Raw genomic sequence first — 27,608 nt, 5'->3', positions numbered from 1 at the left:
TTATATGTTATATGTTATGTTATGTTATATTATATTATGTTATGTTATATTATATTATATTATATTATATTATATTATATTATATTATATTATATTATATTATATTATATTATATTATATTATATTATATTATATTATATTATATTATATTATATTATATTATATTATATTATATTATATTATATTATATTATATTATATTATATTATTTGTTGTGAATTCAGAATGAGAAACAGGACAAATAGAGTTGGGATTTTGTAAGAGAGTTTTGAGCTTTCCTTCAATGGTAATTTTTATGCAAAAGGGCCATTTGTACTGGGAAAGAAATTCAAGAAATGTTCAATGCTAAGTGGTTCCCAGAATGGATGGAAGGCGTGCAGTCCGTTTAACATTAGTTCTTGATGACAGACCTTTCTACAGTCCACATCTGACACCATAGTTCACAAGCAGCATGACTCTTTGTAGTGCGTGGGGGTGCTAATGGCCATCAGACATGTCGTTTCACCTTTCGCCAGGGCTCAGTGACCTTCCCATTCAACCATTGATTGGAGTTTTCTGATAGAGCGAACGGGTCAATAAGAGTGACAAAGCAGGAAAAAGCTTGACAATGTATACCTTTGGTTTGCAGTAGCCTAGGAGACTCTTCTAGCAGCTCTCACAATAAAGCCAAACAATAGAGCACAAACTCTTGCAACATTGTGAAACATACTGTCACTCACATCACAAGTACAAAACTTGTAAATTACTGTATGTAGTGTGCAGTAGCTGAGTTGATTGGTTTCCTTTGGGAAACATAGTGCTTAGCAGAGGGTAACTTGGAGATAGATGCTGTGACTTCTCTGCTGTGACTTCTGTCGTAATTACCCTCTTCTCCTACTGAAAGGTGTGACTTCACACAAGAAAGCCACAGATGCATATACGCTAGATGTGTCAAGATAATCTGGTAATTATCACGAATGTCTCTATCAGGGGTTAGGTGCTCGGTACATGATTAAATCCAAGGGAGTAATGAGGTACACGGGAAATTAAATACATGCTTCTGTATTTTGGCTTCCTGGTTAGACAAGCCTGATTTTACCCTTGATTTTATTTTAGTTTGTCAACCAAACAGAGGTTTTTACTACTTGCCCAAAGGGAAGTCGAACCACAACACCCCCTTAAGTGTTATGTTATTTTTCCCACCTGATCCCTCCAATTTACAAGCATTTTGTTAAATCTATTTATGGCAACTCTACTTTATTTTCTTGTTAATTTGGAGCGCATGGCATGAAACATGTTTATTGAAATCGTGGACAAAGATGGAAAGCTTCTTGTCTTAAAACCGTCATTACTTGCCTCTCCCCGTACCTCTAATGTTTTCAATCCACACAACCATTATCTGAACCATTTATTCTCACGAGGGTCAGATGGCTGGCGCGACAACAAAGTTGATGTGGTCAAAGTTATCGACTCGGTTGTGTAAAACTTTTTTATCTACACAAAATTATAGCTATGGTTTCCCACGGAGGGTCATTAAAGACTGTAAAACTATCGGAATGTTTATTTCCCTCATCTTATTCTTACATATCGTAGTGTTAGGCCAAAACCTCATAAATCAGATTTTGGTGAATTTTCAGTTTTTTCAAAAATCTAGTACAAATCAGGTGGTACAAATTGACCAATTGAAAAATGCCTCGCTCTTTTCCATGATGGACAAACCTGCCATTTTTTGGGGACTCTTGTGATGTGATGATTTTGGAGAGACAAGGATACCGTCCAACCCCAGAGATATTCACCACAAATTCTTAAAATTAAAAGGCAACGATTCCTGACTTAGAAAACACCTGCAATAGATTGCCGCTCAGTGGGGTACCGGCTTTAGGCTTGAGAATAAACATCACAGTACAGCCCAGCTCCTCTCAAGAATATTGAGAGATTACATACTGGACCTGTATGAAGCAGGTCATCTAGTCCCTTCATGCTGCATCATCTTTGTTATCTAAGGAATCCATTGTGGAATAATCGCCGCAATGTGCAATGTCAAAAGTGAACTTTTATAGTTGGAACATGGGCTACATGATGAAATCTGTGATTAATGTGAGACCTTTTCAAATTTTATAAGAACTGTTAAAGATATGGTGATTTACACGGATCCTAGTCTTAGATGTCTGCTGTTAACAAAGGCAGAGCTCTAACTGTTCACCACAATAGAGCTGTGATTACGCCTACACTGCTTTACAAGATATTTCATACCCCTTCAACTGTCTACTCTGCTTCCAACCAAGTAGGCATCTGGTGATTTTACCAGCCATACTCTCACCCCTTTCATTTCATGCCATTCACATCAGCCCCTCCACGACTGCCTCCCACCTGTGGTGCCGTTTCACACTCCCACTGACATTTTGTGAAGTACAGTAATCCCCCCTCCATCGCGATGGTTGCGTTTCAGACCCCACCACCCCACAATAAGGGAACAGAAGCAAAATAGATATAGCCACTTTCCTATCTAACAAACGATATATTGAGGGGGAAAAAAAAATACAAACTCTATTGGAAAATATATGTCTGCGTCTAAAAGTATCGGTCTTGTCCCAGTCTCGATACTCTCGACTACTACTACTTCTCTCTCTCAATAGTGTCTTGTCACTACAATTATGAATACTGAATTCATGACAATTGTATATTAACTTACAAATTCACCTACTCAGTCTCTACTGAAGAAATGCTGACTTGGCTGACAGTTGTTCAACCCCCACCAAAAGCCAAGCAACAAACATCCTTAAACAAAAAAATAAGGGGACTACAAAAAAGGTACTCTTAAATTTGTAGACACTTGATGCACCGTAGGTCAAAAGAGCTCAAGGTTAGAGACACAAATGTCAAAAATAAAAGAATTATCTGCATGCCTGCAGCAGATTGGCTCATAAAAGGCCAAAGTGTGCACAGCAGAACAATATGGTAAACAATGCACACGTAACTGGGCACTACAAAGCCAATTAGGGGCCAGTGTTCAATAAAAACTGAGGTCAGGATTTGACAGTATGCAGACCTGGCAGAAGGACGAAGCAAAAGAACTGCTTAAATTAAACATCGAGGTGACACAAAAAGCCACACTTCACCTTTAAAATAAGTCCATCAATAATTAACACGTTGAAATGCAACCATTTCTTTATCTACGTAAATCCAACATTAAATGGGAAAAAATAGATAGAAAAATGATTTATACTGAGGATAACCGCGACCCTGAGAGCCAATGTGTAGTTTAATTAAATCGTGTAATATATTTGTGAACATTTTTACATCGAGGCAAGTGGTCATAAATATTACAGTATTTATTTCTGAATGGCTCAGTTCAGAGATGCCACATGGATTTGATGTAAAATCCAGCATATTGCGTTTATTGAAACATGTTATCTCAAGATAACAAATGCCCTGGCCTGCAAGCTGATAGACAGCCCGGCTAATAAAAAAAGATGTGGGCAACATTGCAATTCCACTCACAGGGAGGGACATTTGTGACAGGGGTTCCTTCAGAGACTCTACGTTCCCAGTGGTTTGTAAATGGAGCTGTGCTACTGAAATGCAATGCCAAGCACCGAGTGTATATTGCAGAGCTCTTTAACGTAAACATGTCCGGGGGTAAAAGGGACTGACTGCGCAACAAGTTGAGCGGAGTTTAAATCCTTTCCCACACATTAAAATTAGATTCTGTGATGAGTATGATGCATTTTGATTGCTTTTCTAAGCACTAAATGAATTTTGAATTCTGAACAAATTATATACCGCTAATACTACGACTACTTTGTCAATGCTCAAGTCTGCGGCCTGAAGTTGAAGGCAGCAAGATTAGAAACTCAAAATTTATGTCCAAGGAAAACAGATTTCAACAATCTTCTACCACAAAGTATTTTCTAAATTCTAACATTGTGGTAATACCGTAGTTTCCGCACTATAAGGCACACAGGATTGTAAGGCGCACCTTCAATGAATGGCCCATTTTAAAACCTTGTTCATATATAAGGCGCACCGGATTATAAAGCGCATAGAATCAATAACTCAACGTTGCTCAAACATTATTGCAATCACAATATAGTAACACTCGAATAACTCAACGTTGCTCAAACGTTAATATCACACAACACACAAAATAAACACGTCAAGCTTACTTTAATAAATTAGTCCTCATCCATGAGTCCATATTGGTCCATATATAAGGCGCACCGGATTATAAAGCGCACTGTCGGCTTTTGAGAAAATTGGAGGTTTTTAGGTGCCCCTTATAGTGCGGAAAATACAGTAAATATAGTAATTACAGATTGTGCCATTAAAAATGAAGGTAATCTACATAATAGGGTTGTAATACGCAATGGTAGATGGTCTGTTAAAATTAAAAGTAGTTAAAAGTCAACATTTCAAATCCATTTACTCTGTGAGTAATGCCAATGAAGTAAACAGAATGATAGTTGGTTAAAAAAGTGTTTTTATTTTCCTGGTGACAAAATAAGTGTAAGGTCATTAGTTACGGTGCAGATCCACCTTTTTCCTTTGAACAGCTGAATATGATTCTTGTTTGGTGGCTTTGCTTCTCAGACTCTCTGAGTCTGAATTGCTTTTCTGTTTCTCACTTCTCCACTGTCATGGAACCTTCAGTCTGAGAAAGGCACTTATTTTCTCCAAACTGCAATTTTGCTTGTCTTAGTTTTTCTGTTCTGAGACGCCCTCAAGTAATTCAAGAAAGTAGAATAAACGCTTATATTAAATGGTTTCAAGTAATTTATTCCCCCTTTTTGAAAGGCTTTAACAAGTTATGCTACGAATTAAATTATATTTTCTAGTATGTTGAAATATTATATTTCTTCACTGAGACATCTGTGTTTGTGTGTTACAATGATTCTAGCATTCAGCATTTTTTTAATAATAATGTCTTTACAACTAAAATGCCAAAATACATTTGGTGAGTTTGAGGTTTTAAGTGTTACGTGGGCACCATGTTGGTGACCCCTACATTAGGGTTCCCATAAGTCTTTGTATGCGTAGATAGTTCCGTCGGTCAATTGAGGAAAGGGACAACACCCTTATCTTCCGATTAGTCTTTTCCCCCAAGTGCCTGACCCCAACCTTCCTGTCACAGCTCATGGGCTCACTGCCTCCAAATAGCTAAGGCTGTTTGTTTAAATGTAAAGGTAATCAAGTCCAGTGTGACCCACAGAGACCGGAAAAAAGACAGAAGAGCGGCAGATGGGTCGATCCTATGGGACGGCTGCAAGGACAGGCCGCATCAGCAAGTCTTGCAATACCTGCCTGATTCTCATGGAAAGTTATCCATCTTGACAGAGAAATTAAACGTGAGGGTAAACAGTTTTGTATTTGTACATCCTACCTTCATTAAAGGTGACACTTGGAGCTCTGCTGCTCTGCTTTTAACTGCAAATTAGGCAGCCTCGCTCAGAATGATTGCGAGTGTAATTGAACCGGCGAACGAAACATATTTTATTTGTCGTGAAAAGAAAAAGATAACCATGTTTAAATGACAGAGTCTTACGGCAGCTTTAATAGGTACACCTAATCCAATGCGTATCAAATTTTTTGCTTTTACAACTGAGAATGCTCCGTTTTGAACATTGCCACGTAGTCATTTCATAATCATTGCATCAACACTATTGTGCAGGCAGTTTTCTTTGATATAGAAGCCCACGATCCTGAGGAATATTTTTACTAGTTGCATTCAGTTCATGTACTGGATCTCATTTGAATTGTCCAGTGAATGTACATTATCATATGCAACATCACTGCTGGAGGCCTATTTCAGAACCGCCAAAGCTTTCTGTCAAACCAATAGGATAGACACTGAAGAGTAGCCAATAGGTTAAGAAACCCCATTAAAAAAGATTAAATGACTCCTTTGGGGGGGTGGGGGGTAAGTCCATCTTGATATCATAAAATATGTGCATTTTGAATTTTTGTTTCCAAAATAGTCCAAATTATTCAACCTTATATCAAATATCTTATGATGAACAGTTTTACGTCATTGAATTTATTTCAAATATGCAAATGAGAGTCAATCTGATTTTCATATAAACGCACGTTCCTGAGAGGCAAGACTATCTTTATGTACTCGGTTTTTTTGCCATGTTTTTCCAATTTCTCCATAAAAGGTCATACCTATTTCACACTATAAAGACAGAAGGTAGCTTAATCATCTCGGCATGATCATTAGCATTAATTGTACATATTTAAATTAGGACCACAGTTTGTATTTTCTCAGCCTTTTGGCCTTGCCTTCAAGCACTCCTGGAAGGATTCTTCTGGAATACTCTGCAGTACAGTCATGATATCACTGTTCAAAATGGGTCCCTTTGATGACCCCTTCAAAGTTGCATTTTCTTCATTAAGCGGACGGAAATTTGGACAGCATGTCAATAGCATATTGGTGCCTTACTGATTGATGCACAAACATGCTACTGCTGCTATCACAAGGTTTTTAAAAAAAAGGAATACCAAATATACAGCAACAACAACTTTCCTAACTGCGGCTTATTTTGAGACATTCAGTATTTCTTGTTATTGTTTTTGTGTGTGGCTGTCATTCATTACTGGCAGGAGTAATGATCACACGACCTGTCGAGGCCAAAGAAGTGTACTGCTCAAATAATGATATGACACTTGGTCATTTTAGTATCACTTCAATGTGCTTAAAATGTCACTTTTGCCATCTTTGTCCTTGAGTGCAGGGCACAGAAAAGTTTGCCGACTGTACTGAATAAACACAACTTTAACCTTCACCATCATACTTTCTGCTCCATGATGCAGTCACTGTTAGAAGCTGATGACCACTACATACCTTTCTCAACTATGCCAAAGTTCCATCCTTTCACAGATACACCATAAGGGATTCAATACACAACTGACTTTTTTTTCAAATGATGCCCTGTGTCTCCTCTCTCCTTGACTCACACTCTGCACTCCTTTTCAAGTTTGTGTGCATGTACGTGTGTGTATGAGTGTGTGTGTTTTACACCACTGTGACCTCTGGACCCCTGAATCTCCCTGTTCTACAGCCTGCTGCTATAGGTACACTTCACTCTACAGTATATCCATGTCTCTTTCCATCTGTAGTGTGGGCAATGTAGTATTGCCAGGGTAGAACAGGGCTCTATTCCCATGCATCTTAATGCCTGAGGTGTTTTTCAGCAAAATAAACTGTGTCATAAGCAAGGTTATTAATATAGTTAACAAAAAGCAATGAACTAGTGAAAATTGAAAAAAAGATTATCATTCATGAAATAAAATGAGTGAAATAACTGAAAGGACATTTTAAATTTAGAAAATTAACAAAAACTATCATTAATGAGACAACGTCGTTTGGTTTCGTCTTTGTCCATTACTCTAATAGTACCGTATTTTCCGCACTATAAAGCGCACCGGATTGTAAGGCGCACCTTCAATGGATGGCCCATTTTAAAACTTTGTCCATATATAAAGCGCACCGGATTATAAGGTGCACCTTCAATAAATGGCCCATTTTATAATTTTGTCCTTATATAAGATTATGGACTATGGACTATGGACACGCCTGGTGTAGTGGATCAATATTGGTTCATATATATAAGGCGCACCTGACTATAAGGCGCACTGCCGGCTTTTGAGAAAATTTAAGGTTTTTAGGCGCGCCTTATAGTGCAGAAAATACGGTATCTATCTATGCCACTGGTTGCTAAGTGTGCATTTCTGTGCTTAATTCATACTTGGAGTTGATTTTGCCAACTAAAACAAATCCCAAATTAGGCTCACGCTAGACTCTCTTGATTTCAAATGTGGAAATGTAATGACTATGTAGAGTGCAAATCCTGTAAATGTCTCATTTCACACACCACACCTCAGCCAATAACAACACATTACTGTACTACTTTGCTGTTATTCTTTATCCATATGGAGAAGAACTGAGCCAATCTGGAAGGACCAACGCTTAAAGTGAGAGTCAAGCTGACACAGGGAAATGAACAGAGAAACAAAGTGCGCTGATAAACTGTGACACTACCATTTGTAATCACTACATGTAGCTCTGCAGCAGAAAAGAGAGAGGGATGAGAGATACAAGTACACAAGGAAAGTTCAGCATGTCCAGCCAAGAGTGACACCATTACAAATAAACTAAACTCACATTGTCTGCTTAATAAGGTTGAGTACAAAGCCTATGGTTTGATGACAAATCAGTATTAAAAAAAAAAAAGTGCTAATATTACTGACATTACTGATGAATCTTATTCACAAATGATTATCGCTGTGACACCTCTAAGTCTCAAAAATGTTTCATCACTTACTGATCTCAGCACAGCAGGATAGGACAAACGTGTCACTCAGATAAGTACCCAATAAAAAAGATTGAGGAAATATTATAGACATGCATTTGTATTTTATTGCTTAACTTGATGGTTGCAGTTGTTATAGCGACAGTGCTGAAAACCCTCTCAACAATGTTGCGTAATTAACTGAATCCATATGGCTTATGTCTTTGTTCTTTTCTCCTTGTTCCCGTTGTTCTCAATGAGGTTTAATAAGGACATGGATCGAGAGGAGAAAAATGGAGGCCAACAGCGGCCGAGCACATAACTCAATTATACATCACAGCACTCGTGTGGGGGACACCACGAATTGCACCATCACGTGTCCTTCAGAGACAATGCCCCAGGGTGGTGGTCCACCTTTTTACGATGAAGATAAACAACAGGGTAGTCTTAATTCTAAATCTATGTCCATATAAGTGTTGGATTTGTTACCAATGATAACTGGACTCTGCCAAAACTGTCTTTTGTTACAGATTATGTTAACAACTTTTATAAACACAATTTTTAGGTGCAGCTGAGGTGTTTGTTTTTGGTAGGTGGAAGAAAACCAATGTATCTTGAAAAAAAGCATAAGTAGAACAAGCTACAAAGAAAGGTCTGAGTACATATTCAAACCAGAACCTATGACTTTGAGGTAACCACTTCTCAGACTGGAATTCTTTTTTTTAAAAATGAATGAAGCATTATAATGAATGCCGCTTACCCTTTTTTAAATTGTGGGAGAATGTCTTCTTGAATAGGTTTGAACAAAACTGCAAAGGCCACAATGTTCTATTATATGAAATTCTGGACATGTCTGGCAATCTAATGACACTTGCACTTCCGGCACACGATTGTTCCCACGGACTTAGTATGAAACACACAAATGTATAAAAAAGCCGTGCATCTACAAAACAAAAGAGGCTAAAAGATGCACAACTATCATCTTGTTAGTAAAACCTTGTCAGAATTCTCAGTTCTGCGAAGTGAGTGTCATTGCAAAGGAGAGAGCCGAAGGCATTGTGGGGGTTAGGATGGAGGGGAGGGTCCCCACACACTTGAAAGAAAAGGGACTGACAGGTTGATTTATTCAAAGACTGAGGAGTGGGTGAATCAAACTTTAATGGCTTTAGGGAGTGCAAGCCGTTCTCTCCCTCCCTTCAATCTTGCCCCACTCATGCCGTCCTTTTTTGTCTGCCCCCACTTCTCTCTTTTTTTCTCTTTTTCTCTCTTTTTCTCTCTTTTTCTCTCTTTTTCTCTCTTTTTCTCTCTTTTTCTCTCTTTTTCTCTCTTTTTCTCTCTTTTTCTCTCTTTTTTCTCTCTTTTTCTCTCTTTTTCTCTCTTTTTCTCTCTTTTTCTCTCTTTTTCTCTCTTTTTCTCTCTTTTTCTCTCTTTTTCTCTCTTTTTCTCTCTTTTTCTCTCTTTCTCTCTCTTTCTCTCTCTCTCTCTCTCTCTCTCTCTCTCTCTCTCTCTCTCTCTCTCTCTCTCTCTCTCTCTCTCTCTCTCTCTCTCTCTCTCTCTCTCTCTCTCTCTCTCCCTCTCCTTTTTTGACAGGTAAATATACACTTATCACAACATAGCTTGTAAATCAAGGTGCTCTTCATGCTCAGTGAGCTAAATGACAGAAAAATAAATAGAGAAAGCAGAGGTGATTTAACATCACAAGTTACATAGCCCATGTTATGCCTCTGTAGCATTTTTAGCATTAAGAGCTGACATGCAAAAGATGCGCAGGAAAGTTGTTCTACACGCCAAACAGTCCATATGTTGATCTTTGCCATAAAATGATTTTAAATGTGATTATATTTTTAGATTCAACTACCTTTTGAGGCATCTCTAACGTTTAACAAAGTCAGTCAAGTGAATTTCTGATTTCTGTGAAGGTGATTTGCATCTCCATCCATCCATCCATCTTATCCTCATTATGGTCGCAGGACACCTGCAGTTAATCCCAGCCAATTTTGGGCAAACACAAAACACATTTGATGCTTGCTACACAAAGATGTCTTAGCACATTATAAACCTCCATTTGTGCAACTTACAGTAAGAAGCATATTGGTGGAAGTACAAAATAAATGGTCTCAGCAATGTCCGACTTCAGATCATACTTGGAACCATCCCAATCTCTTTCTCACTCAATTGACAAGTGAAAAGAACATATTGTACAGCACTTGAAAAACTATTCTATGCTTTATGGGCACAGTATGCCTACATTTAGATTGTAGTCAGTGAAGTATTATATCATGACTTCCATAAAACAAATCAGTGGTGCATTTCTTGCTGTTTGAGCGCATCATCCTTTCTTGTCCATCACTGAGCAGTGGACCTGAACATATTATCAGTGGATGTGTGCTCTGATATTTAATTTGAACAGAAATACTAGGTATCTATCATAGTTTGATGTTGCTTTTTTGTTGTTTAGCCCCAATAGTCAGTATTTATTGTTTACCATTGTATTTATTGGATGTAATCTTACCAGTTAACCTGAAGTATGACTTTAAATTCACTGATGTGTGTGTGTGTCTGATTTTAATCAATTGTTTGAATTACATGCAGTTATCAAAATACAAAAATAAAATAGAGATATTCTCTTTTATTACTACTGTTTTTTTTTGTTATTGAATGTGATAGAAAAAAATAATGAAGGCTTCCAACAGAGAATACTGTATATATGTTGATATAAAGCTATACACTTAGTGCAAACATAACAAGCACAATGCATGATGGCAGAAAAAACGTACAGAATTATTTCTGCTTGAAATATATGCGCAAACAGCTGCTGTAACAGCGCGAGTCTGAAGAGAATGTTACCATATGTATTGTACCAGCTTCAAATGAATGAGTGGGATTTGAAAAGACCAGATTAGTTTGTGGAGAGGCTCGTCGTGTTTACTGCAAGTTCCGATCAGAACTGGCAGGCATAACCAAAAGAGCAGATGGATAACGGTTGTGGGAGAACCAAAGATATTAACAGGATGACAAGTTCAGGGTTTATCTAATGTATATATAATTGTGGATTTTACGTCTAATTTATGCGGAAATTCGGATAATTGCAAATGGTTCACGTGCTTTACTTTAAACTCTAATACTTGCTTGGCCAATGCCCTAGAACAGTAAAGATGTCTGTTCTGGACCACAAGACACAGAAGACGACCCGTATCAGGATAGGCTAATCTGAACTATTTGTGATCTTCTTGAAGAAGCCTTTGGTTGAAAACAATCAGGTGTGGCCATTGCCTAAAATAAATATTGGAAGTAGCCCATAGAATCAGTGCAGACAGCGATATCCTTCCTCTCACATGCCAAAGTTTTTAGCCAGAAGGTGAACATTCTATCCACAGAATCGCCCACCTCCTTCAGCTCTCCACGGAATAACATTACATTTGTTGCAGGCCATTTTATACAATCATAATAGTCTGTCTTTAAAAAGCAGGGGTAAACAACACAAATGCAGACTATGGTACAAAAGGTTCCGAACCAACGATTACATGCAAGTGACAGGCTTGATTGTACTGAAATAAAATAAAGCAGGTAAATTGGAGCGTTATCTAAATTAAGAACTGATTGTGATTTTAAAATATTGAGGGAAATAGATTGGAGGTAAGCAAGAGCAGGGTATATATAATAGAATCCAACAAAAGACCAAAGTTATAAAGAGTTGCCAGTGACGGCTGAAATACTGAGTGCCTCATTTAATCTTTTTACTTCATATGCACCCCCAGCCATTCTCCTTAAATCCCACATCTCTCCCTATAGGGGCTCAGGGTGTTAGTGTCAGGCAGAATTCTCTTTGAGACCTGATCCAGTCAACCAGTAGCCACTCAACGCCGCAGCCACAACAATTTATTACAATACAGAAGTGACAGCGAGAGCAGACACATAGCTATAATTGGGTTGGCTAAATCCCATTCATTGTTCATATCAAGTGTACTTCTTTGTACTTTGTGTGTGTGTGTTTGTGTGTGTGTGTGCGTGTGTTCATTACACTGTTGTTCAAACCTGTCTCTGAATCAATAATATAACAAACAATTGATTATTGAACACTATTGGGTTATAAGATACACAATTTCACTGAAAATTAATCTGCATATTTTACTTCCAAATAACCAACATATCATCTAATAAGTGATTTAAAAAAAAGTATGTGCTTTATCACAAGGCGAAATTATATTAATGGAGAGGCTAAAAAGTGAAAGGACAAAAAAGCATGAATAATTGTTAATGGTACTAGTCAGTAGAAGAATAGTTATTTTATTAATGTTGATGATTTTTATGCAGCTTTTACAGTCATTTCATTTGCGTATGAAGAGAAGAAATATCAGACCAATATGCATATTCCTGGACCTGGCCTTGAATAAATTTTTAACAGCCCCTGCCCAAGACTATTTCAGACAGTTGCATTTCTGGGTCAATTGACTTTTTTAGTATTTCATATATAGAATTAAGGCATAATATTCACCAGAGTAACATTATTCTTGAGGATATTTGCAGTTGTGCCATCCGGACTCTGACAACTGATTGTCTGGTTTGGTCTTTCAGTTCATTAACACATACAGAGAAAACACTCGGAGCCCACCTGATCCCCTTCACCGTTTTTATGGCTCTACAAATTAAAATGACATTAAGACATACGATCCCCAGGGCTGTTTGACTTGCTAAACACATTGCAGTTGTTCTAGTAAAATATTATGCAGGATTTATATTAATGAGAGTAGTGTGGTATGTTGCAGCATGATGGAATGGTGTCATGAAGTTAATGAGTCCATGTGAAGGAGCTTCCAAAATGTCTATGGACAGCAGTTAAGGTGGAGAAATCGGTATAAGAAAGGCGACATGCTGAACTCGCTTCCTAAAGCGGACAATTAAATTTGAACTGCTCCTTATTCTTAACGCGATTGAACTCTTTGGGTGTGTGCTATTAGACAAGACGCATTGACAAATACGTTTGGATAAGTAATACGAGTCTAACTTGGAAGTAGAGAGAAAAGAATACCAGCGAGTGGCTCAGTCTAAACGGTCCTCTTTATTTGCTTGGCTTAAAGGATTGGGGAGAGAAAACCACAGCAACTTTAAAGATTTGGTGAAAACTCTGAAAATGACGGCTTCAATATAAACAGACAATGTGTTTGTGTGTGTTTGTGTGTCTTTGTTTGTGGCTGTGTGGATTTAGCTCCCCATTTGAAGTCCTGCACTCAAGTCTGGCAATTACTTCATATCATGGATTAGATGAGTAGGAGGGCAAAGAGGAGAAGGATGGTAGTGAGCAGTGAGGCACCAAATCCAATGAGAGGTCAGAGATTCACAGAAAGATGCTACGGCAAAAGGGCTTGAGGTCTTGAGGGAATATTTTCTTCCCTACAATGCAGGTTGTACAGTCCCTCAAAAAATTTGCTCAAAACAAATTCCACATATCTTGAGGAGATGGCCGATGCGGTAAAATTCAAACAAAGTAATCTTCATTGTTAGTTTGACATCTGTTAGTTAAAGTCGTTAACCCGGTTTTAATTACTTTTTTGTGATTACCGTATTTTCTGGACTATAAGGCGCACGTAAAAACCTAACATTTTCTCTAAAGCCGACAGTGCGCCTTATAGTCCGGTGCGCCTTATATATATATGGACCAAATTCCTACATTTAAACTGGCCCGAACTTGTGTCATGAAATCAATCACAAGTGGCCCGCTGAAGACTATGAATCATGAATCAAAAAGACTATGGATCATTATTTTATGATTGTAAAGTAATTTGTTGCGTCTGAAGTTGAAATAAAAAAGATAAAATGGAGAATGGTTTGATTTGGATTAAAAATCCGACATGATGCACTAATGGTGCGCCTTATATAAGGACAAAGTTTTAAAATGGGCCATTCATTGAAGGTCCGCCTTATAGTCCGGAAAATACGGTACTTTTGCGGGTTCTAATTTCAGTTTTCATATGATGTAATTTTCTTTCAGAATAGCATTGCAATGATGAACCTGTTAAGTAACAGTCCAACACCAGTCAGTGACATTGTCAAAATATTAGTTGCAGGAGTGAGTAGGTTAGTCTTGAATTTAATTTCAGCCTTACCTCTGGGATATGAACAGTGTAAGGCTGCCCATGAAAAATTGGTGCGTTATCATTCACATCTCCAATTTGGATGTTGACTGTGTCTTTGACCACCTGAGGAAGAAATATTTAAGTAAAAATACGTACGCCACTTAAAACAAGTAACCTTGGTTCCAGAAAAGGTGACAGAACGTGTAAAAATGAACATTAAAAAAACATTGAACTGTAGGTTAATATACAACACACACTTTTAGGCTAAAGAGAAGCACAAGCATTGTATCAAACGCAAATGGGGGTCAAAGGTCACATTTGTTTATTTGCCTGCAAGACTTTCTTCGATTTTTTGTCGATATACTCTGTCTTATTGAGTCTTTACAATTGTGCATTATGTTGTACTGCTATAAATCACTTTTAAGTTATTTTTTATTTAATTTGGGACATAACAGAGGACAAAATTCCGTCCTTACCTCTTGAATGTCGCTCACATAGAATTCAACCTGCATCTCTGACTTAGTCTGAAAAATAGAAATAACACACAAACAATTGCTTCTCATTCTTTTTATTCAAACATTTCCGGATCAAAACCAAAATGGAATATGGACCGTCGGGTGTAAGAAATCACAGTTGCAAGTGGGCTTGTGTGATCTTACCTCGCGATCAAGCTGTTGTCGAAGCCACACAACACCAGTGTCTTTGTTGACTGAAAAGTACCGCATTGCCTCCTCTCCTGAAACTCCATACATAAGCGGTTCGCCTTCAGGGTCAGTTGCTTTCAGTTGAGCCACTGAAGAACCTGAAAACACAGTTGGGTTCGAGCACCATCATCCACAGGTATCAGAACGGTATTGAATTTTCCATTTTTTAAATTTGTCACAATTTAAATGCAGATGAGCTGGTCAGTTTTACGCAGAACATGTACACTGTACATCAACATACCGTAATTTTCGGGCTATAAGTCGTGTTTCTTTTCATAGTTTGGGCATTTTATGGCTGGTGCGATTTTTACTCCGGTGCGACTTATAGTCCGAAAATTACGATAATCAGTTGTCCAAAAAGTTGTGAAAAATTCTCAGACTTAATGGAACTTTCTCGAGCAAATCATTATCGTCCATCTCTGCCCCAAAAATCTTCAGACTAACTTTTTTTTGCGCAACGGCCCCTAACTTGAAACTTTATGTGCCCGCAACGACATATGAGATCGCATACAATGTTCATTCAGACTATGCAGAGATGTAATTACATTGAGTAAACAACTCACACAACCAATGAGTGTGCCAAATGACACACGCTAATCATCACATCTTACTTGCAGGTACATCATCAGTCGACGAAACGCGAAACAATATCAATCCTGTCATTTGTGAACCAAACTGCTTCACACAACAACCAATTAGGCTTCACAATTACACTCCCTTCTTGTTATATTAATACACTCTATTTTGCTATAAAAGAGTGGCTAAAATGATTAATTAATATAAGGATTTATGAACCCCTCTCATTGCATCTAATGAGATTTATGCAAATTCCGCTACTTTCAATATAATTTATAATATGGTCGAAGACGGTGCAAATTAAGCATATTTTAGCTGCATTGATACAGTTAGAATGTGAACATTCATTTCACATCCATTGCGGAGTTTAATGAGAAGCTATCCTATCCTTATTTTTAACATTGAGGCACTAAGCCACTTTGAATGACAAATTCAAGATTCAAGAATTTTTATTCGCCATGTTTGGGCATGCCAAATAAGGAATTTGACTTCGGTACATAACAGCCTCTGTTCAACAGGACTAACTATGACTAACATGACTAGGCGACTAACAACACTCAGGACGTGTGAAAAAAGACAAATATTCTCAGACATCCCCTGATCTTACACTCCCAGGAGGGCAAGGAAAAACTCAAAACTCTGACTAGGGGAAAGGAGAAACCTTGAGAAGAGACCACAGATGGGAGGATCCCTCTTCCAGGATGACCAGGCTGCAATGGATGCAGAGAGGACACATAGTACAAATAGTGTAGACAATTCAAAAAGGGTGTGGGGAGCAGGATGTTATTGCACGGCATTGACTCTGAGTCACTAAGTAAATGGGCCAATTTAGCAGAAAGTGATGACGCCATTACTGTTATGAATGATCAGTTCACTTGAACAATACTCTTTTTGCAAATATACGACCACCAACACACATGATTGATCGAGGAATTACGAGTCTGCTCTACTACGGACACTGGTTCTTCATGCAGATTTGCATCTACATTTTCAACAAGTTTACTCAGACTAAGCAGTTTAATAAGACAAAAAGCTCAACTGGTCCTAAATCAGTCATTGGAGGCTATCATTCCATTCTAGATCAATAGAAGTCATGTTATAGACATGGATAAGAGAGAGAGAGAGCGAGAGGAGAGCTGGAGGCTAAATCCCTGTTCATTATGTCAGTGGCATCTCTCGACCTGTCATTCATCGGAGTGCTGATTCAGTGGGACAAGCACTGTCAAGACTCCAATTGTATGCCTGTTGTGAATTATAGTTGTGAATCTTATGTGCACAGTGGCCTAGGGGCTACGTATATGGGGCGATGTTCCCTATAGGACACCAGGGACAAACAAAAAGAAAGATACCTCCAGTGAAGAAAGCAGGGAGAGGAATTTGGATATTTACCTCATGATAAATACTTGATGAAAATTGAAAATGCAGAGCCACTGAGTTTCAGGGATCAAGTCGTACAATCAGCAGTCTGATGAGTCAGAGGGCTGCCACTCATGTTACCACGGTGTCCATCCACAGACAAAAAGAACCTTCAAACACATCAGCCATGCCAAAGTGAAGCTTGGCTAAAGCCACGCTGGCTCACATCAATCACCTCCATCATAAATTCAAACAGGCAAATACTGACCTCAGCTCACTGGCAGCATGAGCTGATTCAGTGCAGCAATTTAGCTTACCTTATCTTAAAGTTACTTTATGGATTATTGCACTTAAATAAATTTAACTATGTGCTCAAAGCTGTATCAACATCTATGATGTAATATTGATCCTATTAGGTGTTGAGATAGATTAGTCTCTGTCCCTTTACTGTCAAACATTGATGCCAAAAATACTATGAAATTGTTTATTTTTGAATGTTAAAATTTTGAAGTCTATAAAACAACAATAGCACTGGTTGGCACATCCACCGCATGCTGTGTGGAGTTTGCATGTTCTCCCCGTGCCTGCTTGGGTTTTCTCAGGGCACTCCGGTTTCCTCCCACTTCCCAAAAACATGCATGCTAGGCTGGTTGAGCACTCCAAATCGCCCCCAGGTGTGAGTGCGGATGTTTTTTTCTCTCTGTGTCCCATGCAATTGGCTGGCAACCGGTCCAGGGTGTCCCCCGCCTACTGCCCGATGAAGGCTGGGATAGGCTCGCGACCCCCATGGGGTCAAGCGGTACAGAAAATGGATGGATGGATGGATAAAACAAAGCACTTTTTAGGTCATTTGAAAGTCAGATTACATCATGAGATTCCAGCGCCAATTCTGACTCATCCTTGTAAGAGCTCTTTTGGGGTTTATCTGCACTTACTAGGACAGTTACCTCCAGTCAAAACCAAAATATATTGTGCTTTTGCTATTTTCACAGAAAAACACAATGGAAATGAATTCATTTCTTTCCTGTGCCTTTTGTGAAGTGAAGTTAATGTTAGGAGTTTGGGTACCTTCAGGGAGGCAATGTCGATGAAAACATAAACTGAGCAGATCTAACTCAAATTGTTATTATGGGGTGGACAGAAATGTGCTTGGACCTGGATTTCCATAGATGTGTGTGTTTAGGGGCCATCATTAATAGAAGAGAGAAGCTTGTATGCAGGCAGTCCATTTCTCCGTTTGATAAGGACGTCTATGGCAAGTAGTTTCCCCAGGGAGGTCAATTAGACAACGGGCAATAAAAGGAGAGAACGAAAGAGTCAACCGAGCGTGTTTGCAAGCCTTTATGTCGATAAAATAAAACTATCAACAACACAACTGCTGAGGTTGAAAACAAATTAGAAATGAAAAGAAAAATATATACCTGAAGTGAGTGGAATTGGGATATTTTCTTTGATTTTAATGATCTTTAAATATCAGGAAAACTTAAAACAAATACACAATTTTTTTCAATTTTTTTCTTCTTATTTCTTCGTCCTTTTCTGGTGTGTGATTGTGTGCGTGACATCAATAACTGCAAAGGCAATGAGCTTTGAAGACAAATAGTGTCAAGAGTCTGGCTTTAAGTCACTCCTGTGTATCACAACGCAAAACACTGGAGTCCTTGGGAGGCTGTGTATTAATCCAACAGATTTATGACTGAATCTGTCACGGATGGTCGGAGAATACACTCAACCTTTCCAATCGTTCTCGTTTAGAGAAATGCACACTCCTAAACTGGACTGTACTTGAGCTCAGACAAAGAGCAGATTCAAACGGTTGAGACACTTATTGATTGATTGTACTGATTTTTCAACAGTGCAAGCTACAATAGACACAATTATTTGTTTTTTTCTTTTTTAACTCTTCAGTTTCTATATGTTTCTGAGTTTGATCATGTGGCATTTACAATCCGTGCCATGATTGGATGTTACCTGAGACCCGAGTACAAGTGATGTGAACTTCAGTTTGTCATGGCAATTTGAAATTTTGAAAGTTAAAGGAAAAATAAGTACGTTATCATTTTTTTTTAACTGCTGGAAAATGTCTAAATAAGTATAGTATCCCTTTAAGTATACACAAAACAACAGCAAAACGATTCCAGCAGCTCAAACAGTAGTGAAGCTGTTGGCTAACAATACATTGCACTTATAACAGTACGAATTTATTTTCACAGAGCTGTAAGTAGCACTGGCGCTGCGAGATGAACCGAATGCTCTTCAGTCTCAGCAGTTGCTAAAACCGCTCAGTTTCAACCATATTGTAGCTTCTGACCAGACGTTAAAAAGACAAGGAGGTGGTCCATCAACAATCTCTTTAATGCACACAAAAGGGATCACTGTTGGCAGTATCCGGCAACAAACCTAGCTTGCTTAACCTTCTGCTCTCTTCCATGTGCAACCAGGCTGGCTCCCGCACAGCTGTCCATCCCTTACCCCGAGCCCACTCTTTTTCATCTGGCCTCGTGAACCCTTAAGACAGCACACAACTTCAGAGTCCTACAGTCTTTTTTAACTTTCAAACTTACCCTGGAGGAGTGAAACCCAAGTTTTGTATATATGTTGGACCATGCTATAAAGAAATCTGTGTAGTATTTACATTTAGACAAATGATAATTGCTTCAACAGATATGAATTTTGATGACAAAGCTGTGCAAAATAGGTAGTTGAATTAGTGAGTAAGTATAGCGTAGACCAGAGGTGTCAAACTCATTTTATCCACGGGCCGCATTATAGTCATAGCTTATTTCGCAAGGCCATAATGACTATAAACCCAAATAAATGTATGGGTACCTCATATTATATTCAGTAAAAACTACAAAACAAACTGACAAATAACTCGTTTTCAAATCAGACGAGTAAAAACTGGTCAAATATTTAAAAAAAAAACATTATTAAAAGTGAAGACAATTTGCAATTCTGGTAATGACACACGAATTTGATGCACAATTTGTCTTTGCGGGCCACATAAAATGATGTGGCGGGCCGTATCTGGCCCCCGGGCCTTGAGTTTGACACCTGTGGTGTAGACTATATAGTGCAGTTGATTCTGATTTGAATCTCTTTGTCACCCTCTATCCAATTGGACTGATTCATGTCAGGCGTGCACATAGGAAGAATTCTCTGCTCTTGTTCTTTTCTTATTTTTTTTAATGCATTCAAATAGTGCAATGATGAAAACAGTGAGTGACAAGGATATGACTAACCAATCACTTTGGGAGTCAAGTTGGACACTAAGGGACATTATCGGACAGTCATCCCACGCGGTGCTGAAAAGAGACAGACCTGCCACTACAAATTCACATGCAGCTCTAGTCCCTCTCACACAAGTAATATGCCCCTTGTTTCTATATTAGTATTCCCTTTCATGCTCTCTCGTTTTTCTCATCCTCTCATCAGCCTTCATTTTGCTTGCTGAGGCTAGACAGACGGACGCAAGCGACTCTGATTGGACCGGATAGGTGGGTGGGTATGTGGTTCTGAGGGTCCAAGAGTGACAGCCAAACCAGTCTGCTCAGTCACTGTCATTCGACATCCATCCAAAAACACAGCACTCCAACAAATGTCCATCAACAGTGACACATTGTGATGCCAGTCCAGTCCTCCAACTATCGCTCTGTTCTCAACATTCAACTTTGCTGCTCAGTTTATTATAATGTGCTTATTTGTTATTTGGCTTTCTTTTTCACATGGCGTGCATTCCGATTCACTTGAATTGGTCCTCGGGTGACTTTACTTGAGCTGACTATTACTTCAGACTGAGCTAAATCTTGGTCAGGTAATGGAACATGTCACCTTCACTGTGAGGCCACACACAAACAGTCACAATGAAACGCTCTATGCCTTTGTTTCCACTTCTTTACATATCATTTGGTCTGTGTTAGTGATATTGGGCTGAGGGTGTAACTATGAAATGTCCAAGTTGGACAACCACCAAAATTCCTTAACACTGCACACATTTAAATAAGGATTTTCTACGTAAGTAGAACAGTAACAGTTTTTCAGTTGAAGCATCGTTTGAATCAGGGAATTTCTTGTATCCATCCATTTTCATTATCCTCCTAAAAAGAAACTGAAACCTATGCCAGCCAAACTTGGAGGAGTGGCAGGGTAAACCGTGGAGTGGTTGAGTATATATATATTTTTTTATTATTATTATATTAATAATAATATTATGATTTATTTATTTGTTGTTGTTTTTTACCAAAAGTAATGCCAAATTCACTTTCTTCTGAGAACAAGATGTCAGCACAATGGACAAGCGGTTATCACATCCATCTCACAATTCAGAGTTTGGAAATTCAAATCAAGGCTAAGGCTTTTCAGTGTAGAGTTTGCATGTTCCCCCCGTACTTGTGTGGGTATTCTCCAGATACCAATTCATTCCAAAAACATGCACGTATAAGCCGCCTCACATCAAGCGAAGCAATCCGATGTGATTGATCTGAACAACTGCGAACCAAACGAATGGCGATGTCTGGTGTTCTCATCTGGAAGCAACGTTTTAAGGCTGCTTGTGTGCGTACTGTAGAGCTTTATTTATTATGATTACAACATGGAACAATTGACAAGAAAGAAGCAGATTCCCCTGGACGCTGTAGGTAAATAATACAAAGACAGCAAAGGTCCCTGAGGAAAGGAGAGAGTTTGGGTATTCGATTGGCTTTTGGTCAAGATAGCTCAATTGAGCACTGCACACGGTTTACTTTTTTTTGTGCATGGGAAATTATAAGTAGAGTTAATTAAAGTGAATTAAAATTCTGAATTACTTATTGGTGTCCCTCAGGGGGAAATTCAACTCCAGTGTATACTTTGTGTTGCGCAATAAAAATAGAACCAGATCACATATATGCGGGTATGATAGGAGTGATTAAAGGTAAAAGCGATTCACTAAGAGTGTTACACCACTTGAGAAGGTGTCTTGGGGATGCTGCCATGCTCGAAAGCACCAGTGGCAGAGAGCAGACTAGCACCTTTACAAAAACTACCGTATTTTCCGCACTATAAGGCGCACCTTCAATGAATGGCCCATTTTAAAACTTTGTCCATATATAAGTTATATACATTTGGCCCGCGGGCCGGACTTTGGACACGCCTGCTGTAGTGGCTCTATATTGGTCCATATATAAGGCGCACCTGATTATAAGGCGCACTGTCGGCCTTTGAGAAAATTGGAGGTTTTTAGGTGCGCCTTATAGTGCGGAAAATACGGTAGTTGACTTTTGTACATTTTGGTTTGTTGTGGGACTCAAACCCATCTGCCTTGACTTCAAAGCCTGTGGCCAAGCAAGGATTGAGCTACTTCTACCCATGTTGCTGCCATGTTTACAATTCACCTAAATAATGATATTTGTTGTTCACTTGAAATTCAAATTTTGAATCACAGCAATACTCGTTGTCAGCGGTAGGTTACTCGTGAAAAGCATTTGCAGCTCAGTGGACGCATCATTTGGTCGCATCACTTGATGCGTGACGGACCTTAGGGGGGAGAAGACCAAAATGAGAAGAGATTCCAGTAATCCACAAGTGGAAATGTGTGATGCGTGTATAAAATAAAGTATGTTTGTGTGCCACATGTCCATTGAATTTTAAAGTCTGCACTATTGCAGTCATTTTTTTTTTCATTCTGTAAGATGCCAGACTTGTTCTATAGATTATAAATGAAGTCATTACATGCAGTGCTCATTAGCTGCAGGTCCCAGTTAGCCAAAATTGATATTGTTGCCTGTTAGAAGACAATGGCACTGGTAAATTGGCAATTGACCTCTTGGTCAATCTGTAAAGGGAGACAACAGAAGAACATGAAGAATATGAGAAAGATGATTGGACAGTAACAGCTTCTCTCTCTCCCTACCTTCAAAACAAACGTGTGGAACTAAAAAGTGTATATGTCTTGAAAAGCTAGCTGACAAGAGCACATTTATAGAAACCAAAGTGAATTTTGCACATCTTTACGCATGTTTGTTTAGGTAAGAAAGAGAAGTTGGAATTCTGATTAAAAACATTTTTCATCACATTTTCTTGATCAGGGTCAAAAGTGTTTAAAGTGGTCAAAACCTTGCTACAATCCGAGGCTTGCAGAACTGTAAATTAAATGTCCCCTATATAAAAAAGCGATTATGTATTATGTAACAGATTTTATTACAACATCGAGTGAAACTGTCAAAAATGGACCCCATTAGACATTTTCCTCCCCGTTTTCATGTGACCCGTTAGTGATCCCAGTTTTTTCCTTTTCCTGTGTGAATGGGAGGCGCCTGTGTTAATTTGGTGATATCGCTCTCACACTTTTCTTTATTCGCTGGATGTTCAGTATGGCACTTTCTGCCAAAGAAATTTCTTTGGATCTATGTAAAAAAAAGCGCACAAAAAAATGGCCGGCTATAAGAACATTTCCAAGACTTTTGAATTGAGCTGCGGCATAGCAGCGACGACCATATGGAAGAAACGTTTCAATCAGAACAGACCAGAGTTGACAAAGAAAGTTGAGTGCTCAATTTCTTCATGATGTCAAATCAACCTCTTCAAACCAAAAATACAGATTTGTTTCTCATTTGATATTGCAAAAATGTGACTTACATTTGCAGAAGAAATACTTGATGAAACCTTATTAACAATCACATCGCAGCATAGCTTCACTTGAGTCATGATAGATACACAAAAGATGAACTAGAGTATATCAGTCACACCAACGTGTATGCAACGCATTCCCTCCACTCACACCTATAGCTGGGCTGCAGTGGAGCAAAAAAGGGGTGGTTGCTGATGTGAAACATCAATTTCCAGGTTAGCTGCTCAGTGTGGCTCAGGCTGGTATCAGCTGTGACCCAGCTGGGCCAGATAAGCAGCTGCAAAAAGCTGATCTGCCATCCAGCAATGCCCCTCTTTGTAATGGAGAATGTGGTAATGCCTGCACGCACATAAACATGCACGCACACACACATTCAAAACAGAAAACTTGAGAGAATTTAAAAAAAAAAAAAAAATGCTGTGCTGTTTGAAATGTGTCCAAACAGTATACGTATATACAGCCATATAAATGACCGCCATGAAAAGGATCCAGGGCTAATAATTTTATCGGATCTACACAACTGTGTAAGAGATTAAACGCAGCAATGCATTTTGAAGTCCAGCAAATGTTGATGTGCCTTGAGCACAAAACATTTGGTTACCATAAACTTCATTCATTTTCAACTGTTTCTTCTGGTCAAGGTTGCAAGATGCAGCCTATCCCAGCTCACTTTGGGTGAGAGGCACAGTACGCCTTGAACTGGCCATGAGTACAAATGTCCGAGAGCTTGCGCTCCGCTAGTATCACATTGATGCAAGTCAGCTCTGTGATTGGCTCATTGGCAACACTGCTCACCCTGGGATCGTGCTGCCTTCCCTCACACGATTTCAATTAACTTTTAACACCCACAATACTATTAGACACACAGCCAGCGGCTTTTTGGCTTGCTTCTGCAGTCAGAGAAACAAACGATGAGGTCATTATACAGAAAATGTGAAACCAGAAAAGAAGCAATATGTGTTTCCATTCGAGAGAGGGGGTAGATATCTCTACATTTTGTTGTCTCTAAAACATCTTAAACCATTTGCATTCAAAATTCCACGACATGTCACAAAAAGGAAGCCAAATGGTAAAATCATTGCGAGACACTAATATAAAGGGTGACCTGTTGTAATTTTAACTAACAGCACTTTGAAAATGCAAATGCAAACCAATTGTGAGAGCCAGTTGAAAACGTAGAAGGAGAGTCATGGCTGGTCACGGTCTGCCCTTTTTTTGTTTTGCCTCTAATTCAAAACTGAAGCGGCACATGGGAGGCATCTTTATTACAGCCCTCAACCCTTCTTCCGTACACAGAATGCAAGACGGAGATGTACTATTTGCACTTTTAATCAATTTCTACACAAAACGTGTTTAATTCAAAAAGGCTCACATGGATAAAACAGGAACAATGACTGATGAGCAGAAATAGCGATAAACTAAAATCAATACATTGAGAAATTTACAGTCCTTTACAATTTCTTAGATTTGCTGTCATATTCCTGGATTGAAATGGCATTTGAAAGGACATTTGCTATGAACTATGCCATGCATCACTCTCCTTCTCTTACTCCAGATATTATATATTCCTATATAGTAACCCGACAAATCACCACCTTGTTTCTCACTTTCCCTATAAACAATAATCACAAAACCATTATTGCTGTGATTGACAATTATTGTAATAGTGGCCATAAAAAAAAACTCGTTACAGTAATATGAACAGCAGTCTCCTTTACAGTACCATCCAGTTAATTTCAGATTCCTAAGCACATTGTTCTAGCAGTTACACAAAACTCAACTACTTCTGCAGCAATTTTAACTGCAAATTTAGAAACTAAGAACTAAATCAGTTGACAATCCAATAAGATCCCAAATCCCTCAGAGATCTAAATTATATAGTGAAAAAGTAAGAAAAACAGAGTAATAATAATTACAATGTGTAAAAAGAGTGTCTTCTACAGAGACCATTTTATAGAAAAATCTTATGTGGTTTCTTAATGGGATCTTAAAATAGTTCAAGGTTATTTTGATGAGGTTCACCATGTCTACGCGATGAATATGAGCAGATTATTTTCTTCAGACAATCAAAGTTTTTAGTTGTTACCTTGCTGACAGTTTCGACAGCTAAGACTGGAGTAGCAGTCGAAACTGTCAGCAAGGTAACAACTAAAAACTTTTATTGTCTGAACAAAAGAATCTGTTCAAGGTTAGCCTTGTTAAACAAAATAATTCCTAACTTTATAGTACAAGAGTTATTTGCCACATTGTTTTGCTGGGTATTGTGCTTAGCACAAGGGCCAACAGATGAATGTCAAAGCGGTTCAATCCTGCTCCCTGAAACGTGCCTCGAGATAACTTGTCTTGTGACCTGAATGGAATATGGAGAACGCTGAGCCTCGAGATGCTTCATTATGACACTAACGAATCACGTGCTGAGAAAATCGTGCACGATGCCTGATGGATGATGTGTTTGCAGACGCTGCTGAGCTATCCACCCCATTATTCCTGGGAAAGGAATGAATGAGCAAGGTATGGGCTAGAGATAAGAGATGATTGACTAAACCAAAACAGAGGTCCCTCATCAGTGGCAGTCAGTTGACATTAAAGTGTGGGACAGCCAAGTGACAGTAGAAAGCTGTATCAGGAAGTAAGAAGATTCAAATCCTTTTAAGTGAGGTAGGCAAGAAAAAGCACTAGTCATTAAGAATACGTATCTGCCCAATATGTTGGGACTAAATCTCCCGCAGAGATCAGGTAGTTCAAACCTCCACAGGAAAGGGTACTTGCCTTCTGCAGGTGATAGATAGGATTTGTAAAGGTAAGAAAGAGGCAGCCACTGTAATTCTCATAGCTCATCCACCAACTCAAACTCACAAACGATGACAGAGAGAGCTGATGCTGGCAGAAAACGTGAGGACAGACACATCTCATGCCAATTGGACTAAATGAGAGCTGAATGTGGGAGCGTAAACAGACTCCTGCATGAGCCTATGTAGTCAGTCATCAATATCTAGAGCATGGATAGATGGCCCTGGATACTGGCCAGAATCCCAGAAAAACGTGAATCCACTCAAAAGAGAAGCTTTTGCCTTCTTCTCCCAACTCCTCCTCTTTACCTTGATTACCCTTTTATTTTATCATAGCTCATTCTGTTTTATCCCCCGCTTGGTTTTATATTCATTTCAGCTTTAGATTACCTGATCTATGGGAGCAGACAGGCGGAAAAGTCTTAGGTAAAGTCTGTCTTGGGCAAAACATGCTCTCTGAGTCTTTTCATATTCACACGGATTTTGATTAAACACCCCTCAACATCTAGAAGAATAGAGCCAACAGACATCTTAAAATAATATTGCTTAGTATTTACTGGGTAAAAGATGACTTAACAGACCAACTAAGTACTTATAAAGAATGCTGGAAAATATTAAGAAACCAGAAATCCCTTAATTACTATTTTCAAATCAGTTAACGACTCCTGATACTTATGCCGACACATGGCTGTATGTATATCGTGAATATACGGGGAGATTGAGCCAAACATATGGACTGCTACTTTTGGGAAAATACAATAAGTAAGCATTCTAACCAGCGCACAGCTTCTAACGACAGCTTGTTGCTATAGTGATTTGTTTTCAGTGCAGAAATGCTGCACAATCAATTTATATTGAAGGAGAAAGCTGAGGAAGACCATTGGAGAGTGTTGACAAGGAATAGTTAAAATGTAGTGTGCCTTCAGTAGATGACAGCAGGGGAGCTGGCTGCAGCAAGAACAGACACATTGTAAACATGTTCCTTCCTTGGAGCTACTTGCAACTCCTTAATCATTGCTGAATTAGGAAATAATTACATTTGCAGGTAATTACAATCACAATAGCAGAGTTTGGAGGAGCGGATCTGTATGGGATGTTTGCATCTTGAAACAGATCATGCAAAAGAATAATTTGCACAAAGTGTAATCTCTTTGCTATTGGTCTTCATACTTCACAAATGAATTTTACATTCTTTATGAATTTTGATTCATTGAATAAAAGATTCCAATTGAATCT

The 27,608-nt window shown here is 38.6% G+C and overlaps 2 protein-coding genes across 2 annotated transcripts in view; one reads left to right on the top strand and one right to left on the bottom strand.

The window, feature by feature from the left end:
* The window catches only part of vsir (V-set immunoregulatory receptor), a 292,760-nt gene that overhangs the window by 65,905 nt on the left and 199,247 nt on the right, over nt 1-27,608 (top strand). The gene's annotated exons all lie outside the window — the stretch shown is intronic.
* cdh23 (cadherin-related 23) overlaps nt 1-27,608 on the bottom strand; it is a 113,803-nt gene that overhangs the window by 81,128 nt on the left and 5,067 nt on the right. Inside the window, exons 3-5 of the mRNA XM_061284542.1 lie at nt 15,000-15,142; nt 14,817-14,864; nt 14,371-14,463 (exon numbers count right to left, since the gene is read on the bottom strand). Coding sequence (XP_061140526.1) covers nt 14,371-14,463; nt 14,817-14,864; nt 15,000-15,142 — 284 coding nt within the window. The remainder of the gene's footprint in view (nt 1-14,370; nt 14,464-14,816; nt 14,865-14,999; nt 15,143-27,608) is intronic.

The sequence above is a fragment of the Syngnathus typhle genome, linkage group LG8, assembly GCF_033458585.1.
Source record: "Syngnathus typhle isolate RoL2023-S1 ecotype Sweden linkage group LG8, RoL_Styp_1.0, whole genome shotgun sequence".
NCBI classification, from domain to species: domain Eukaryota; kingdom Metazoa; phylum Chordata; class Actinopteri; order Syngnathiformes; family Syngnathidae; genus Syngnathus; species Syngnathus typhle.
The sequence above is the reverse complement of the archived record's forward strand: the minus strand, read 5'-3'. Positions and strand labels throughout refer to the sequence as shown.